A 16,746-nucleotide genomic window follows, 5' to 3' on the forward strand; every position below is an offset into this window, starting at 1 on the left:
GAGGGAGAACGATTCTCTCTATCGCGCTTCTTGGGTGATGCGATTGATGTTTCGATAGCATCTCCAAAAGAATTTTGTGCAACGAAAAATAATGTTTTTGACATCTGATCAATTTTTGAGAAAAATCGAATTGACAGTTTTAGGATCTCCCTTTTTATAGATTGCTTAAATGGATGACTCTTTTTTAAATTCTTTTGTATTTCTTCGTTGCTGAACACTCGGTTGAGTTAAAAAAATATATGTTCTAAAAATTGTGAGCTGGCATTTTTCAAAAACTCGGCTGGGATGACATCTAAGCCCGAAGAATTATTGTTTTTCAATTTTTCTAAGGCAAAAAGTATTTCTGGCATTGAGAACGGAGTGTCTAGTTCTTCGATGTAAATAAAAGGTAATGCAAAACATATGTAAGATTGGTTAGGATCTACTTTTGTAAGTTTTCCGAAATATGAGCCCATCATGTCGATACTGATTGGAAAAACATTCGATCTGTTTCGGTTACCTTAAGTTCGTAAATTTTTCCCAAAATTCTTTAGCATCCCTGCATTGAAGCATAGTAGATTTTTTGCTGATGGAGATATTTTCCCCAATTTTCGTTTTGATAGCATACAAAATTTACTCGCACAGGCAAAGAAGAATACGGTGTCAAAAATAACCCTGTGGGAAAATAATCAAACCGAGTTACCTAGCTTAAGAAAACAACCGATCTTTTCGGGTCTAAAATCTCGTGACAACTGACTTTTATTTCAATTATTATCTAACAGTTTAGTAGAAAGTTTCTTAACAGTTAAGTATACAAAGCAAGAATGAAATTAAAAGAAAGTAAGAATAAATAGGAATTCAAAAAATTATGTTATAGTATGTAACTATTAAAGTGTTTGTAAATTCTGTATCGATTATGTATTTAAAAGAAAATAGGGTAAATCATACTTCGTTTAATTTTCAACATCCTCCGAGCGGGCCAGCTGGCGGATCTCCAGTGGGTACAAAAGTTGAATTGCGCGTCTAAACCTCCTGCCGTCAGCAAAACGAACTTCACACGATCGAATTTTATTGTCTCTTCCGGGGTAACAGGTCTCGACTATTGCTAGTTTCCAGTGAATACGAGGAGTACTGGCATCATATACCAGCACAACGTCACCAAGCTGAATTTCTTTAGAAAAGGTATGAGCGGAATGATGAGCTGAACGTAAAAGCTTCAAATATTCAGCTTTCCATCTCTTCCATATGAGAGATGTGTGCTGCAATCTCGATTTCCATTTACTTCGAAGATCAGAAGCAATCGCTTGGCCGGTGCTCTCGTTATCAGTTACCTTGGAGCAAGTGATAAGAAAACTTTCAGGTGTCAAAGGAGCCAAGTCCATAGGATCGTCGCTAATGTACGTAAGGGGCCTCATATTAATAATCCGCTCAGCTTCAGTTAGAAGGGTATAAAGCTCTTCATTGTTAATTTTCGCCTTCCAAATTGTGATTTTGAGAACATCTTTCACACTCTTTACTAATCTCTCCCAAAATCCGCCCCACCACGGTGCTCTTTCCACGCTAAATTTCCAGTTTATTCCACGATTACTAAGGAATCCATTGAAGATCTCGCTGTTGAAAACATCTCCCAAAATTTTTGAATCGGTTGCAGCTTTTTTAAATGTTTTCGCATTATCTGAGTATATGGTTTTCGGACAGCCCCTCCTCGATATAAAACGTCGTATGGCTAAAAGACAGCATTCCGTAGTCAAGTTCAGTACAAGCTCCAAATGTACTGCACGAACAACTGCGCACGTAAATATCATTATGTACACCTTGCTTTGGGTCCCATCTGAATGTGTATATAGAGGGCCGGCGAAATCCACTCCAACAGTCTCAAAAGGTCTAGATGTTTGAAGTCGATCTCTTGGTAAAGGGGCAAAGGGTTGGGAGGCAGCCTTTCCCCTGAGCCTCTGACAAAGACGGCAAGATGCGATGACTTTTTTGATCAACTGCCGTCCACCTGGCAGCCAAAACTTTTCACGCAGCCGAACTAGCACAGTATTAACTCCACCGTGCAAGGAACATTCATGGCAATAAGTAGCGATCAATTTGCTCAAATAGCTACCCTTGGGAAGAATGACTGGACTTATAACATCTAGCGGCTCGTCTAGCTGCGTAAGTCTACTTCCTACACGAAGCAAACCTTGGTCGTCAACAAATGGATTAAGCGTGAGGAGGGTTGATGATCGAGAAATACTTTTTCCCTCCTGTAAAGACAAAACATCATTAGTAAAATAAGTAAATTGAAAATAACTTATCCAATGTATTTCTGCTTTCATCATTTCAGTTGCTTGAAGAAATCTCGAGGTATGATAAGTTCTATTTCTTTTGAGAGACCATTTAGGCCACCAATGGTTGAGCAGCGCATTTACACCTCGAACAATGTACGCAGTGATTCTGAGTAGCTTCTTCCAGTCACTTACGGTTTCAGGCAGCAACAACGGGTCTGAATATTTAGTAGTAGCAGCAACATCTTCTCTTTGAACAGGCAACAACATAACAGCAACATCCTCAACGGCAACAACATTTACAGCCGGCCAACAACTTTGGTCCTCCTTCAGCCAAGATGAACCTTCTTTCCACAGCGACGAAGAACAAAATTTATCTGCAGATATACCTCTCGTTAACAAATCTGCAGGGTTTTCTTTCCCCGAACAGTGACGCCAGTCGTTTACATCGGTAAGCTCTTGTATTTCCTTAACGCGGGTAAACACGTACGGCTTCCATTTGCGAGCATCTCCTTGAATCCAATGTAGAGCGATCTGCGAGTCTGTCCACAAAAAAAGTCTATTAAATGGTATATTTGACTTCTTTAAATAAGAACCAAGTCTGGCGGCAACCAAGGCGGCTGTAAGTTCTAACTTCGGCAAGCTGAGATCATCTACCTTGTTTTCTTTCAGCGGCGCAACTCGGGCTTTAGCACACACGAAATTCAGATCAATTTCAAAACTTGTATTCTGCAGTCTTAGAAATGCAACGGCTCCAAAGGCTTTCTGGCTCGCATCGGCGAATATGTGCATTTCAATCGATGTCAAATCAGCTTTAATTCCAAGCCATCTAGGCATTGAAAATTCGGGAACTAGTTCTAAGTCCTTTACGCACGCTAAATATTTTTGGCTGGATTCTGCGTCTAATGGCTCGTCCCAATTCAGCTTATCGCGCCACAAAGTCTGAAATAAGATTTTTAACTTTATTAAAATTGGATTTAAAAAGCCTAAAGGATCGAACACTCGCGCTATAAGTTTTAATAAGTTGCGCTTTGTAGGTAGTGCCATCGTTTTCAAATAATCCAAATTAAGATTAATCATCAACTCGTCGCTGTGCACGTTCCATAGGACACCCAAAACAGAATGGACCAAATCGTTGGTTAATTCGAGAGAATTTTGAATATCAGAACTATTGCAACGCCATTTTCTTAAATTCATATATGCTCGATTGAATACTTCGCTAGCCTCCTTACAAAATTTCTCCGCATCGCTTTGACTATTCACGCTTGAAACAAGATCATCCATATAAAAAGACCTACTCAGTATGTTACACGTCTCCGGAAACTCCTTCGATTGCTCACTGAGGTGAAGAGCTATTGTGGCAGATAGCAAAAATGGACTAGAGGAAACTCCGAAGGTGACACGAGTCATGCGATACTCTGCTTCAGATGAGAAATCGGTAGTTAAGTCTTCGTTTTGAGAAAACCAAATAAAACGATGACTGTTCCTTTCACTCTCTGCTAATACCACTTGCAAAAACGCCTTTTCAATATCTGCCACTATACCAATCTCACCGATCCGAAAACTCAACAGAATTTGGAGCATGTCTGGAAGTAAGTTCGAGCCTGTCCATAAACATTCATTTAAAGATAATTTACCTGGTAAGTGAGACGAGGCATCGAATACAATTCAGATCTTGGTAGATGTCTTTTCCGGGCGATACACTGCGCTGTGTGGCATATAATACAGGTTCTTAGTATTCTCGTCACTCGGAACTACTCTCTCTGCATATCCTGCTGTAATAAATTGCCGCATTGCTATATCGTATTCGCGAAGTTTAGCTGGTTCTCTTTGAAGTCTTCTTAAAAGGGAGTGCAACCTTGCCAAAGCCATTTCTTTATTGTTTCCGAGCTGTCCATTTAAAGTTTTCCAGGGTTGGAGCGCTTCGTATCTTGTCTCCGTCTTTCTGATGCATTTAGTTTGGAGTTCTTTAGTGAATTCATTCATCTCCATCTCGTCGCCTCGTATGCCTATGGTATCTAGTCTCCACATTTCTTCAAAAGATATCGAGCTGAAAAGAGTGGAGACAGTTTCATTAGACATAATATCACCTGTGTCACACGGACCCTGAAGCGTCCACCCGAAGATTGTGTCTACTGCTGTCAAAAGGCTTGTTATTCGCTTATATCTTCCAGTAACCACCTTCCAATAATAATCCGCTCCAACTAGGACACTCAATCCGTCTTCTTGCTCACGTTCACACAAATTTGAGTCTGCCAAACAGAAGCCATCTAACTGAGGGCTTTTACTCTCCGGAGCAACCAAGACATCTAAGCAGATTTCTGGAACAACAACCGCCATAACTTCCACAGATCTTTCCCCAAATTGACTTTTTAAAACGATTTTCACAATTTTCATTTTATTAGCACAGGAAATTTTGTCTTGACCGAAAGGAATGATGGATAAATTAACAAAACCTTCGATTGGTAAGTTAAGCTTATTTACAACTGCTTCTTTCACGTACGTGCGCTGGCTGCCACCATCTATGATAAGACGAACGAATAAATTATTTCTCGCCGACAAAGAACTATTTGCTGCTAGGAGAGATCGCGCGGTTTGTAGAAAAACATATGATTTTGTATTCTGTCTTGAAATTGAAATATCCGGCACGGATAAATTAATTGTTGGATTAAGCATTGCCACAGACTTCGAATTTTCTTTTGATTTTAATTCCACCTCACTGACAGACGATGCTTTCTCGGAGTTGCACAACGAAGATGGATGCTTGTTCTTGCACTTTTTGCAATACAAACCTCTCGCTTTACAAAATCTTGCAGTGTGCCCCTTCATCGTGCATCGAAAACACCTACCATCCTCTTTCAACATATGTTTTTTCTCAGCCACTGTGTGGGAGCTGCTGCACTCCTTCGTTGAATGCTGGACAGACTTGCAAAAAAAACATACTTCTTTCGCTTGCGTGGAAGCGAAGAGGCCAGCTGCTGTTGATGGTTGTGTGTGAGAACGGTGTGTGCTCGCTCGCACTGAAGAATTGCTAACACCTGCCCTCTCAATCGACTCAACTTCTTGCTTAAGAAATCTAAGAATATTTTTCACCTGTTTGTCTCCATCGAAAGAAAGAGTAGATCCGGTATCAGAAGCTGAATCATTGACGTCTTCGCCTTTTATCAAGCTTTCTTTCTGTATTCGGTGATAATCAATTCGGAGTTCATTTGGCATGCATTTCAGGAGAATCGTCTTAAGCATTATATAATAATGAGAAGAAGGAACACCTAGTGCTGTAAGAGACCGACTGCAAGAAATTACCGTATTGTATAAATTTCTTAATCCCGTTGAATCAGTTTTGCTATGAACAGCTGGAAGCGCCATAAGTTTTTGCATCAACTTATCTATTAATTTTTCCGAATCTCCATACTCCTCTTGCAAAAGAGAGATAGCCCCATCGTAGCAGGTATCAGTGGGGGTGAAACCTGATATGGTCTTCGCTGCGTTCCCAGTTAAAACAGACTGCAAATAATTGAATTTTTCTGCTCCACTCAAAGACTCATTCCCATGCACAGTCGTACGGAAATTTTCCCAAAAACTAATCCATTCTTGATGGTCTCCTGAATACTTTTTCAGCTCTAATTTGGGAAGTTTCGTACAACGAGCCCGCTGCAATGGTGTTGCAGATTGACGACGCACGTTCTCATCATTTTGGTAGGGATTAATTTTAGCTTGTACCTTTGCTAATCGAACTTGTAACCTAGCCATCATACCTACAGCAGAGTCTTCATATTCGGCTACCTTCTCTGGTTTAGAATCCTCGATGTTTTTATTCTGAAATTCATTGTTGATTATGCGAAGATTCTCATTGGCGGTAGTGAGACGCTGCAGATAAGATGCGAGATCTTCTTCAATGGTGTCTAATTTAGACATATCCTCCATATCTCTTATTCCCGCAGTTTTCAAATATTCTGTAGCCTCGTTAACTATTTTTGTTATTTGACTGCGGTAGCCGGCGCGCGCTTGCAGTTCCATTTTTTTTTTTTTTTTATACTTGCGACAATAAAAAGAGCTATCACGTTACTAACTTTTAAACTAGGTTCTATTCTTGTTCCCGGGTTTCGGCACCATGTCAAAAATAACCCTGTGGGAAAATAATCAAACCGAGTTACCTAGCTTAAGAAAACAACCGATCTTTTCGGGTCTAAAATCTCGTGACAACTGACTTTTATTTCAATTATTATCTAACAGTTTAGTAGAAAGTTTCTTAACAGTTAAGTATACAAAGCAAGAATGAAATTAAAAGAAAGTAAGAATAAATAGGAATTCAAAAAATTATGTTATAGTATGTAACTATTAAAGTGTTTGTAAATTCTGTATCGATTATGTATTTAAAAGAAAATAGGGTAAATCATACTTCGTTTAATTTTCAACATACGGCTTCTGGTTCTTATCGTGCAAAACTTAAATTAATTTATAAATCTTACCTTTTAAAATACTATAAACGACTTGATTTCGGATTTAAGACTGTTTATTAAATTTTGAAATGTTTATTAGAATGAATGTTAACAAAAAAAATTCACTTTAAGGTAAAGAGTAAAAATTTAAATAAACAAGAACACTTAAAATCTTCGACCTCACTCACTCACACTCAGTTAAACCACCAAAGAGGTTATTAAAGCCAAAAGAGTAAGTTCACATTGTTTGAAGGTCAACTCAAGTAAGGATAACTGGAAAAAGTTTAAGCAATTCAGAAGGCCTGCATAGCACATATTCGTAGGACAATATTTTCGCATGACCAAAAATTACGGCACAAATACTGTAATGCCCCAAAGGCAGTACCACTTTTTGGTCACTCGTGTAAACATGAGGTATTATTTCTCGCTTCCTACGCTCGTTGTCAATGGCACTCCATTTGGTAGCTCTATTGAGAAAGCTCAGCTCTTTGCTAGGAGCACGTTAGTGATTCTATGGGAAAAAACTCAAAACCCATCCCCAAAAAAGACAAATCCTCCGATTATCGACCTATTGCACTTACTTCCTTTCTTTCCAAGGTAATGAGAACGCTGATAAATTATCAGCTCAAGAAATATCTTGAAGACCGGAACTCTTAATGACTGAGACGGTATGGCTTTCGAAGCAATAGGTGATGGTTCATTTCAACTGACATTATAGAAAATCTTTACATCGTTTCAAAGGCTTTCAGTTTTCATGAATCACTTCTTCATTGGATTAGTAATTACCTTCCACATCGTTTAGTACAAGTAGTATTGTATAGATTCAAGTCTGAAAATCATAAAATAAATGCTGGTGTGCCCCAGGGTTCTGTTCTATCTCAAACACTCTTTCTCATGATCTCCTGTCAGCAATTCGTTATTCAATACATTGTTTTGCTGAAGCTAGTACTCTTAAGCGGCAAATAGACATCACACTTGTGTTCACACTTGTGTCGGTGTGCAGAAATTCATGCTGTGTGTGGGTTGAAGCAGGCACTAATTTTTGGTTCAAGATACGGAGCGAGTAAGTTCAAATGTTTTTGATTTTTCTGTATCGGTGTCTCAATTGGAATGATGTGCATAAGGATGCGCGCGCATATTTACTCCTCAGTTGTATCTTAACCGTTGTCGTCGCAAGTTGTTTCAATAAAAGCTTCAAGCTTTCCTCTTTTCAGATCTCTTTCACAACTAATGTGTGTAGAATTTGATGTGTCGTGTGTGATGGAATACCACACCGACTGTCAATACACCAGTGTAGTCATCCGCTTTAGCTTTTCATATTCGTTTTCAGAATATGCTCCAGTTTTTAAAATGAAATTTAAAACCAATGTACACCGATCCCTCCTATCCAACCCCTCCCTCTTTTCCTAATGCTCACACTGTGTCTTTGGCATATTAAAGGTATAAAAAACCCTTTTAGTGTTTGCTATTTATATATAAAAAAAGGAATCACATCCCACTTTTTCGAAAGTGAAACTACAACGGCAAAATGTGATAAACTCATTGAATTCCCACCTAAACAGCATTGGGTAATAAAAACGACGTAGAATTTTAACCCAATGCTGTCTCTTATCGTTAAAGCAAGATACACCCCTCTTGCCATTATCCATGGATGGCATTTGCCTCAAGGAGGCTGAACATCTTTATATTCTAGGTATTTGTATCACTATTGATTGATGATAACATCGTTGTTAGTTCCTTAACTTCGCTTGAACATCGTTGTTAAGTTTCTTATCGCACCATTTTGTACCGTTGTTTTAACAGTTTATACTCTACTAGAGAAATAGCATGTTGCATTCCTCAAATTTTCATCAGTATTCCCTCGCGCCCAAGTTCGGTAGTACTGTCAAGTACAGAGATTCGTTCCTTAGCCGTACTACTCGAATGTGAAACGCCTTACCACACTTTGTCTTTCCCAATCATTGAAATATTCAGGAATTCAAAACCAATGTGTACCGACACCTTCTAAGGTGTTAAATCGCACAAATTAGGCGACCAGTTGACTTGCCCCAAACTCATCAAACATACTCTTCAATAAATCGATTTTAAGTTCTGCTGTGTTGCTTTTGGCACCATCCTGTGCAACCATTTAGCAACTATGTAGTAAAACCCGGGGCAAAACAAAAACGGTAATCATGGCACGATTACGCTGGTCATTCACAGTTATGTGACGATATTTATCTTCTACGAACAAATATGGCCCAATAACGATGCAGCAAGTACCCGTGGCATAATGGTTAGGCGTTGGATCTTCATGCCAGAGGTCTTGGGTTTGTTTAAGTTTTTTTTTACGGGTACAGCCTCTTGCGAGGAATTGAAAAAATCCTCCAAGAATAATTCTTGTCATGAAAAGTGTTTTCTCAAATTAGCCGTTCAGTTTCTGCTTAAAACTGCAGGTCCCCTCCATCCCTGATAACAGTATTCGCACACAGGAGTGGTTAAGAGTTGTAGATCACTAGACCTTATATCTTAGCGGTCTGTAGGGCCACCTAATCTACACAATTTAACGACGCAGCAAACAGTTAGGTCGAAAATTACGACCAAAAATTTAAAACGGCTTTAACGAAAATGTACCCGTGGCATGATGAGTATAGTGCGTTGGACTGTCATGCAAGGGGTCTTGGGTTTAATCCCTGCCTGTGCCACCTTAATTTAAAAAAAAATTAATTTTCGCGGGTACTACCTCTTGCGAGGAATTGACAAATCCTTCAAGAGTAATTCTTGTCGTGAAAAAGTGCTTTCTCAAACTAGCCGTTCGGATTCGGCCTAAAATTGTAGGTCCCCTCCATTCCTGACAACAGTACTCGCACACAGGAATGGTTGAGAGTTGTAAGTCGCTAGGCCCTAGTTCACAACAGACTGTTGTACCACCCCATTTGATTTGATAACGAAAATGATCGTTGAGAGCTTTCCTCAATAAAAATGAATTGATTTCTCAACAAACACGACAAATGTTAGGCCCTCTAAATGCTCCGAAAAAACCAATTCTTTAGTTTTCTCTTACAAGTTTTTGTAATACTGCAGATTTATCGAATTAAACTTTTAAATATTTCTTGATGTTTGAAGGTCTTAAAATATAAATCCTTGATTTTTAGACAAATATCAATTTTTGAAATCATATTTTTTCAAAGTCCTTAAATGATAATTTGATTTTATAAAGATTAAACACTGTAAGGTCAATTAAGACAAAGGGTAGAGAATTTTAAAGTAGATAGCAATGAACTTTATTTCGAAATATTATGAACATTACAATATGTGCGGAAAATGAGCCTAATAAAAGCATCCCACATTCGTGTAGTGCGGATGTAAAACTTCTTGATGATATTTGGAAAGAAAAATGATAAAAGTGTGAAAATATTGTTTTAAAACACAACTTAAAGCCTTTTGTTAAAACTGAAACCATTCATAAAATTTACAAAACCAAATTAAAGACTGTTTACAAGAAAAGCCGATATCCAATTATATAAGAATTGTGACATTTTTCTATCATGACAAGACTGAGACGAGGCTAGCAAGAGTTTCGTCGGAACTTGTCTCGTGATAAGAACTTTGAAGGACGTTATATTCCATTCATGACGGGATCAATCGACTTTTCCGACGAATACAAAATGCATTTGATATCTCAAAAACTCTTAGTTTTAAGAACTGCTTGATGAAAGATTCTGTATACAAAATCCAAACGTATATGCTTGGGATAGGTTGCGATTTGACCTCCAGACTTTTAGTGTGACATTAATACGCACCAACCACAACGCCAAAGGCCACCTTTTGTTTATTTCCTAAGTCAACCAACGCAACACAAGATTCTCCAGGAACGAATATTTGTCAGAACCTATATGAAAATGCTGATTTGCCCTCTAACATTTATGGAGATTATTAATTGGATTTCTTGATTATACAGCTCCAAATTGCTTTAGCAAATTGAATTTCAAGGCTGGTGCGACCAGAATGCCAATAAGCAAGCAAAAAGGACTTCCCTACTGTGGGTGTTCAGTCTGTATGGATTTTCTCATTTCTATACTTACTTTCGTAGGACCCCATTCCTAGAATTCGGTTACCTTTTAGCTAAAAATGTTGATGAGTTTTTGTGTCAAATTAGTAAAAGAGGCGGAAATGATAAAGCAGACAAACACGAACACACACACACACATATCCTCGAAAATAAATCAACTGGAGGACTTGGTTAGTTGCTACAATTCCAGATGAGGAAAGGATACCAAGTGATGAAAGTACCGAGAAAATAATTCCTCTGGCTTATACTTGGGGGAACTTGGATTTCGCATTGACCGAAAAGACGTCATGATGAGGGACTTTGTATAGGGACGACAGAAAAAGGTGTTGGTAATTCTGTTCATCCAGACTCAGATTGGTATTCAGACTGAACCTTCGTCCTCGTCGGAGTCAGTGTCGAGTGCGAGATATAGAATATTCAATTTTCCTGCTAAGCCAAACGAAAATTAAATCCTTTTTATCCTAGAAAAAGAATGTTAAAGTGCGAGGAGTGTTGGTGTCCTTCCTTCTCTGTGCTGTATCTGTATGAATGGGCTATTGATGATAATTTTTCATATTTTGCCTTCTCCATCCCAAAGCCAACCAAACCCAGAGAAGCACGCAGAACAGAAAATAAAAAGAAAATACGGATACTGAAAGATTATTTGAACATCTTGAAAAGAAATGGCCTTGAAAATTCTATTCTTCTGGTAAAAAAAACTATGGACTTAAAATGTGTGCTTTGCCGTTTGGTGTATGAGATTCGAATTCAGGTCGATTTTGCGATATTCTATTATTGAACCATCTTTTTGGATTTTGGGAGTGCATCTTTTTGTTAAAGATTATTGGCTATTTTGTCTGTAAAATAACAATGCTTATTTTTGTACAAATGTACGTAGAAAGATTGATTATAATACGGGTGCTTGGATCTTTTTTTCTTCTTTTAATACAAAATCATTACTTTTTCATTTCACTTAATAATTCATTTCAAACTTATTATTGCTCCATGGAGTGGTGGTAAATCCTTTTGCATGGATTGATATCGTTTTCAATTGCTGAATGAATGATTACGATAGATAAATAGCGTCATTGAAGTGACGAGACGAGTGTTATTGGTTAAGTCTGATTTAAGCATTATCACAATAGCTTATAATAAATGTTTGCTTTCTTTTTAATTTGAGGAATTTAAGATTTTATTGGGGACGCCTGGTGTGTAACCTGTTGCAACAACATTATTGTTGATGTCCGTGTCATAAGATTTAAGTAAAAAGAAGTTGTTAATCATTGACATATAGTTTTAAACATTGACTGTAATGTGCCAAATTCGAATTATAATTTAATAAGAATAAAGTGTGGTGGCCAAGATTCGGCTTCGAGTATCGCAAGAGATTGCCATGTTCTTTTCCGATCAAGTCCCTTAAGAAGTCCTGTGATGCCTGAGATAAGAAAATCATTTCTCCAAACTATACAATATCGATGATAAATCGAAATCCGCTACAAGAGAAATAATCCCATGATCTGAGGCGATGTAGAGCAAAAATTCGGCTTACCCAACTTCAACGAAATGAAGAAGCTTTATTTAATCTAAAGTTAAACAAATCTGGTGGAGCTGATAGCAGCGGAATGACTTGGTAAGGAGTATGAACCAACTCATCTGAAAAATATGGTCGGAATAAAGCATGCCCAATGAATGAAATCTCAGCGTAAATTACCCAATCTCCAAAAGAAGGAAACCCTGAAGCCGTTACTAAATAAATTCTTTTGCTTTAGAGCAGGGTAGTCCACGAAATATAAAATATTAATCTATTAATAGATTTCAAGGCCACTTAAAACAGCATCTTCAGAGAAGAACTTTAGAGATCAAATGTCTAATTTTTGCAGCCCTATTAAACTTTAACGTTTGTGCAGAATGATGATGGAGAATACACGCTGTTTTCTCAAGGTCGAAAAAGATCTCAGCGATGCTTCTGATGGCATAAAAGGTTTTACACAGATCAATGCACTATCATACGGCTTCTTCAAAGTCACTCTGGCGGGAATTGTGCAAAACTCAATCACCAACACAAGAGGCACAACCATCCAAAGTTCTGTCCAATCACTCGGATATGCCAATGGTAATAACATAAATGAAAGATCAAAGTGTGATGTAAGTGGCTTGTTCGAGCTGAAGAAAGATGGGCTTAGTGGGCAATGAGTAAAAGAACAAGCATACATATAAACTGCCATCGAGAAAGGAAAGAGTGACGACGTCTTGGACAAAACGTCACAATGGACAGCTATGATTTTGAAGTAGTTATGAGGACTTTGTCTACCTAGGCACCACTATAAATTCAGACAATGACACAAGAGATTAAACGGTTAATACCTCTTTCAAATAGCTGTTTTCAGGACTTAGAAGGCATTTGAGTAGTAAAGCCCAATCTCGAGCAACTTAAATCAAACTCTCTACTACTTTGTAACACAGAAGATGATAGAATATGTGCATTGAATGGTTCATCTACACCTCGTGATCGTGTCTCATTGAAACACAGGAGAGTTTCTGTAACTGATTGTCTTTCATCCGAAAATTCTTATGACATTGCGAAACAGACAAATGTATTATCGTCTTTTATTATCGGAGGTGATGTGATGGTAATCTCGATGCTCCGATGACTTTGGGGCCAATTCCAGTGAAAGCACTGTTGTGTCCAATTTGACTGTTGACGACAAAGCTATTACTGTAGTTGCTTATGATGTTTCTGTTGATGGCCATAATATTGTTGTAAATGATTCTGACGCTGAAATGAAGCTGTTGGTGAAGTTGCTGACAATGTTGCTAGTATTGATCGCAATAGTGATTATGTTGGTGGTTGTGCTACTATTGCTTATGAATTTTCAATGTCAGCACCTGTTATCCTGCTCAGCTTATGCCTAAAGGATTCGTTCAGATTTGTTCAGCGATTGTTGAAATACAGTTTTATAGTATATTTCGAAAACACATTACCCAGCATCAGGGTTTCGAAAAAAAAATCGATTGCAAGTCGACGTTGTTTATACCGATTTTTCAATGGCTCTGTCTTGATGGGGCGTGCAACACAATGTTCTTTTAAGAAAACTTGAGTAGCTTGGGTTTCTCCTAATCTCTTTAGTTGAATTCAAGTTTTTTGGATGTAAGTTGTCAATATGATGAAATTTGTCATGTACTATCAAGTGCAACAAAAAACTTTTATGGTGTACCGCAACGCAGACTCCCTGGACCACTCCTCTTCATTCATTTTATTAATGATTTGTCAAATTACGAGTATACATATTTCATGTTCAAAATGAATTTTATATGCCAATGATCTCAAGATTTTTAGTTGCATAAGATCTCAACTAGATGCCAGTAAGATTCAGATTGATATTGACTTCATTGTTAACTGGTGTACTACAAATCTATTTTATTTCAAAATCAAAACAGAGGCTGGGATGCGACACTGATAACTTCCCATCCCGTCTGTCGATTTGCCTTGCTTAACAGATGGTAGGTTTTCATTTTAGATTAAAAAGTTGTCAGTATTTTTCATATAAGGAAATAGTAAAGTTTGAAAATTAAATTTTTACGAATTGGATGAATGAAATTAATTTGAAAGGTATCAAGAACCCAACATCAAACTTTATCAAATTTGCGTACTATTTTTTGTAGATTTTATTTTTTTTATAAAAAACGTACTGTTGGATTTTTATACTACTGGATATTAGTCCGGTCAAATTAGACCAAAAAATCAGTAAACCCACGACAAATTCAGGGGAAGCTGAAAATTCTTAAAATTGTTTAAATTATAATTATAAACATTGTCTTAAAAGTCCCAACCGATCCCATGTAAGGAAAAAATTTTAGCGGGGTAATAAGGTCCAAGAAATGAGTTTTTCGCGATTTTCTTGAAAACGGTAAGTTTTATCGCAAAATTACCCCTGAGATATAACGATACAAAAAATTGCGAGCGTCATAATATGCCTAAGTACCTCACCCATATACTTTCTGTAGCTGTAATGTAAGTAAGAATATGTTTCTGTCGGTGATTTTAAGTTACATTTAAAATATAAAATGGCTATAATGATTGCACGACAAATATTAAAGCAGCAGAACAGCGTCGTCGAACTTTGGCAACATCTTCATCTTCCGACATTTTATTTGATGAATTTATGACAGTTCCTACTAGTCAACAGAAATTTTTGGCAAATACTCACAACAAGTCTCGATTTATTTCAATGTTAAAAGAAAAGTTTACTGCTGAGAATATACTGGTTAAACAAGCTCATAACGACGCCGATGTACTGATTATCGAAACAGCAATAGAACAAGTTAACATGACAAATATAACGATTGTTGTGGGTGAAGATGTAGATTTACTCGTGTTACTCACTGCTCGAAGTCCAGCTGAAAAAACTATTTTCTTCTTAAAACCAGGAAAATCTCAAAATCAATCAGAGTTTTATTCATCAAAAAGTTTGTCGACTTTTGCAAAGTGTCGAAATCACATACTATTTTTACACGCCATAACTGGCTGTGATACGACATCTGCATTTTACAGGAGGGGTAAAACAACTGTATTCAAAATGCTTGAAAAGCAAGACTTACTTGCAACTGCTGAAGTTTTTAAAAAATGTAATTCAACTCCAGAAGAAGTTATTACCAACGGAATTCACTTTCTTCTTCGTATGTACGGAGCTCCTAAAAAAACTACCTGCTTAGACAAGTTTCGATATGCATCTTTTGTCAAAAATACTCGAAATAAGAAACAAGTACAATTAGCTTGTCTTCCTCCAACCTCAGTCTCTGCTCATCAACATCTTCTTCGGGTATACTACCAAGTTCAAGTGTGGCTGGGTTATCAACTAAACCCAACAGATTGGGGTTGGAAGTTGGTCGATAATATATTAGAACCAATTCAGACTTTGCTTCAACCTGCGCCGGAAAAATTGCTCAACACTATCTTTTGTAACTGTAAAAAAGGATGCAATGCTAAATGTGGTTGCAAAAAAGTTGGGCTGTTTTGTTCTCTGGCTTGTACGAATTGTCAAGGCCAGTCTTGTTCTAATGTAGAATCAACAACAAGGATTCATTTAATACTGACGAAGAAACATGTGATGCTTCACTTTTAACACAATTCACCTATAGTCAGGATGAAGAAGAAGAAGAAGAAGAAGAAGAAGAAGAAGAAGAAGAAGAAGAAGAAGAAGAAGAAGAAGAAGAAGAAGAAGAAGAAGAAGAGGAAGAAGAAGAAGTGATTGACGATTCCGAATCCGACGAATAAACTATTAATTTCTAAATCTAATCACAACAGACCCGTGGAATAGGCCTATTGGGGAAACCACGTTAAAAAAAACGCGCTAAGTACACTACCTCAGAGGTGGCGTGGAAACGTGTGCGTTTATGACGCTTGCAATTTTTTGCATCGTTATATCTCAGAAGCGGTGGCTTTTAGGGAAAAAATTATTGATACCTTTTTTATAGGAAATTCCCTGATCTACAAATTATGTCTGGGGTAATTTTGCGATAAAACTTACCGTTTTCAAGAAAATCGCGAAAAACTCATTTTTTGGACCTTATTACCCCGCTAAAATTTTTTCCTTACATGGGATCGGTTGGGACTTTTAAGACAATGTTTATAATTATAATTTAAACAATTTTAAGAATTTTCAGCTTCCCCTGAATTTGTCGTGGGTCAAATGTCTAAATTGACCGGACTATATCGAAAACAGTTTTTTTCTGTGAAATAAAAAGTTTGAAAACAATATTTTTTAATTTTTGAAAAGCTATTTGAGACGAAAGTAAATTTTTACCAAGTTTTAGTATTGTTTTTTCAATTTTAAACAACTTGTGTTAAATTTTCTTTTAAGTTTTTTATTTTTTGTACAAAAAATAGAAAATTCAATTCGATTTTAGATTTTATTTCCAGAAATTTTAAGTCTTTAGGCCTTTGCTTGAATATGGTTGCATTACATAGAATCCATTAACGCAATCAGCTTTGTTAAGGATTGTAAAGCTTCAGAAAAGATTTACCAAA

The 16,746-nt window shown here is 37.2% G+C and overlaps 2 protein-coding genes across 2 annotated transcripts; both read right to left on the bottom strand.

Moving 5' to 3' along the window:
• Positions 1–932: 932 nt before the first annotated feature.
• Positions 933–3,833, bottom strand: LOC129942106 (uncharacterized). Its single transcript, XM_056050909.1, has 2 exons — positions 2,445–3,833; positions 933–2,228 (listed from the first exon to the last, which is right to left on the bottom strand). Exons 1-2 carry the CDS (start codon positions 3,831–3,833, stop codon positions 933–935), a joined length of 2,685 nt encoding a protein of 894 aa, XP_055906884.1.
• An 84-nt stretch (positions 3,834–3,917) lies between these two features.
• LOC129942111 (uncharacterized) lies at positions 3,918–6,266 on the bottom strand. The gene has a single exon (XM_056050923.1). The coding sequence runs from the start codon at positions 6,264–6,266 to the stop codon at positions 3,918–3,920; it is 2,349 nt and encodes a 782-aa protein (XP_055906898.1).
• Positions 6,267–16,746: the final 10,480 nt, after the last annotated feature.

The sequence above is a fragment of the Eupeodes corollae genome, chromosome 1 (genome assembly GCF_945859685.1).
Source record: "Eupeodes corollae chromosome 1, idEupCoro1.1, whole genome shotgun sequence".
Taxonomy (NCBI): Eukaryota; Metazoa; Arthropoda; class Insecta; order Diptera; family Syrphidae; genus Eupeodes; species Eupeodes corollae.